This window comes from Sinocyclocheilus grahami, unplaced genomic scaffold (genome assembly GCF_001515645.1).
Source record: "Sinocyclocheilus grahami isolate Dianchi unplaced genomic scaffold, SAMN03320097.WGS_v1.1 scaffold7520.1, whole genome shotgun sequence".
Lineage (NCBI taxonomy): Eukaryota > Metazoa > Chordata > Actinopteri > Cypriniformes > Cyprinidae > Sinocyclocheilus > Sinocyclocheilus grahami.
Window position 1 is genome coordinate 4,827 of NW_015511522.1, and position 851 is coordinate 5,677.

The 851-nt window shown below is 44.4% G+C and overlaps 1 protein-coding gene across 1 annotated transcript; it reads left to right on the forward strand.

Annotated features, from left to right (window-relative positions):
• Window positions 1-323: 323 nt before the first annotated feature.
• Window positions 324-788, forward strand: LOC107577868 (NF-kappa-B inhibitor-interacting Ras-like protein 2; the record flags this gene model as incomplete). Its single annotated transcript, XM_016263896.1, has 2 exons — window positions 324-415; window positions 508-788. Coding segments are annotated over 2 exons (322 nt in total), but the record flags the coding sequence as incomplete, so codon positions are not given.
• Window positions 789-851: the final 63 nt, after the last annotated feature.

Sequence of the window (851 nt, forward strand, 5' to 3'; positions counted from 1 at the left end):
ATCGGACATAAACAACAGGAAGAGAGTACGGTAAGTCCAGTTTTTTCTTAAACGCTTCGGTTATTTTCTTTAATGCATTTAATACTCATCAAAGATGAATACAATTTAGTATTCAATTATACAGTAATCTGATACACTTTGAAGATGTAGCTTCAGGCGCAGCAGGTTTATGCACATGTGACTGTTGCATAAAGGCATGATTATTATTGCTTTTAATTAGTTCTCTCTATTCTCTCGTTGTAACAGGTTTCTACTACAACCCACCTTTTATCTCTAGTGTATTTCTGTACTTTAATGAAGACTGTGCGGTTGTAAGTGATCAGGGGCAAGAGCTGCAAGGTGGTGGTGTGTGGCCAGGGGTCGGTGGGCAAAAGCTTGGCTCTGGAGCAGTTACTGTACGCCAACCATGTCGCAGGTGAGTGTTAGGACAGCGCCCACCTGACACCTGAGTCAATTCTTAAACCCAAATAAATGAGCAGTACAGGTCACGTGGTGCCGGTTTGGCAGGTTCAGAGACCATGGAGACACTGGAGGACATTTACATCGGGTCTGTGGAGACGCACCGCGGCACCCGAGAGCAGGTCAGGCTGTGCGGTGGTCACGAGTTTCCGCGGCACTACTTGACTTTCGCCGACGGCTTCGTGCTCGTCTACAGCATCGACAGCAAAGAGTCCTTCAAACGCGTGGAGGCTCTGAAGAAAGACATCGACCGCTGCCGTGACAAAAAAGAGGTCTGAGTGTTTGTCATGCACAGACTGCACACCACCCGTTCAAAAGTTTGGGGTCAATATATATATATGTATATATATATATATATATATATATTTAATGAATACTTTTATTTAGCACTG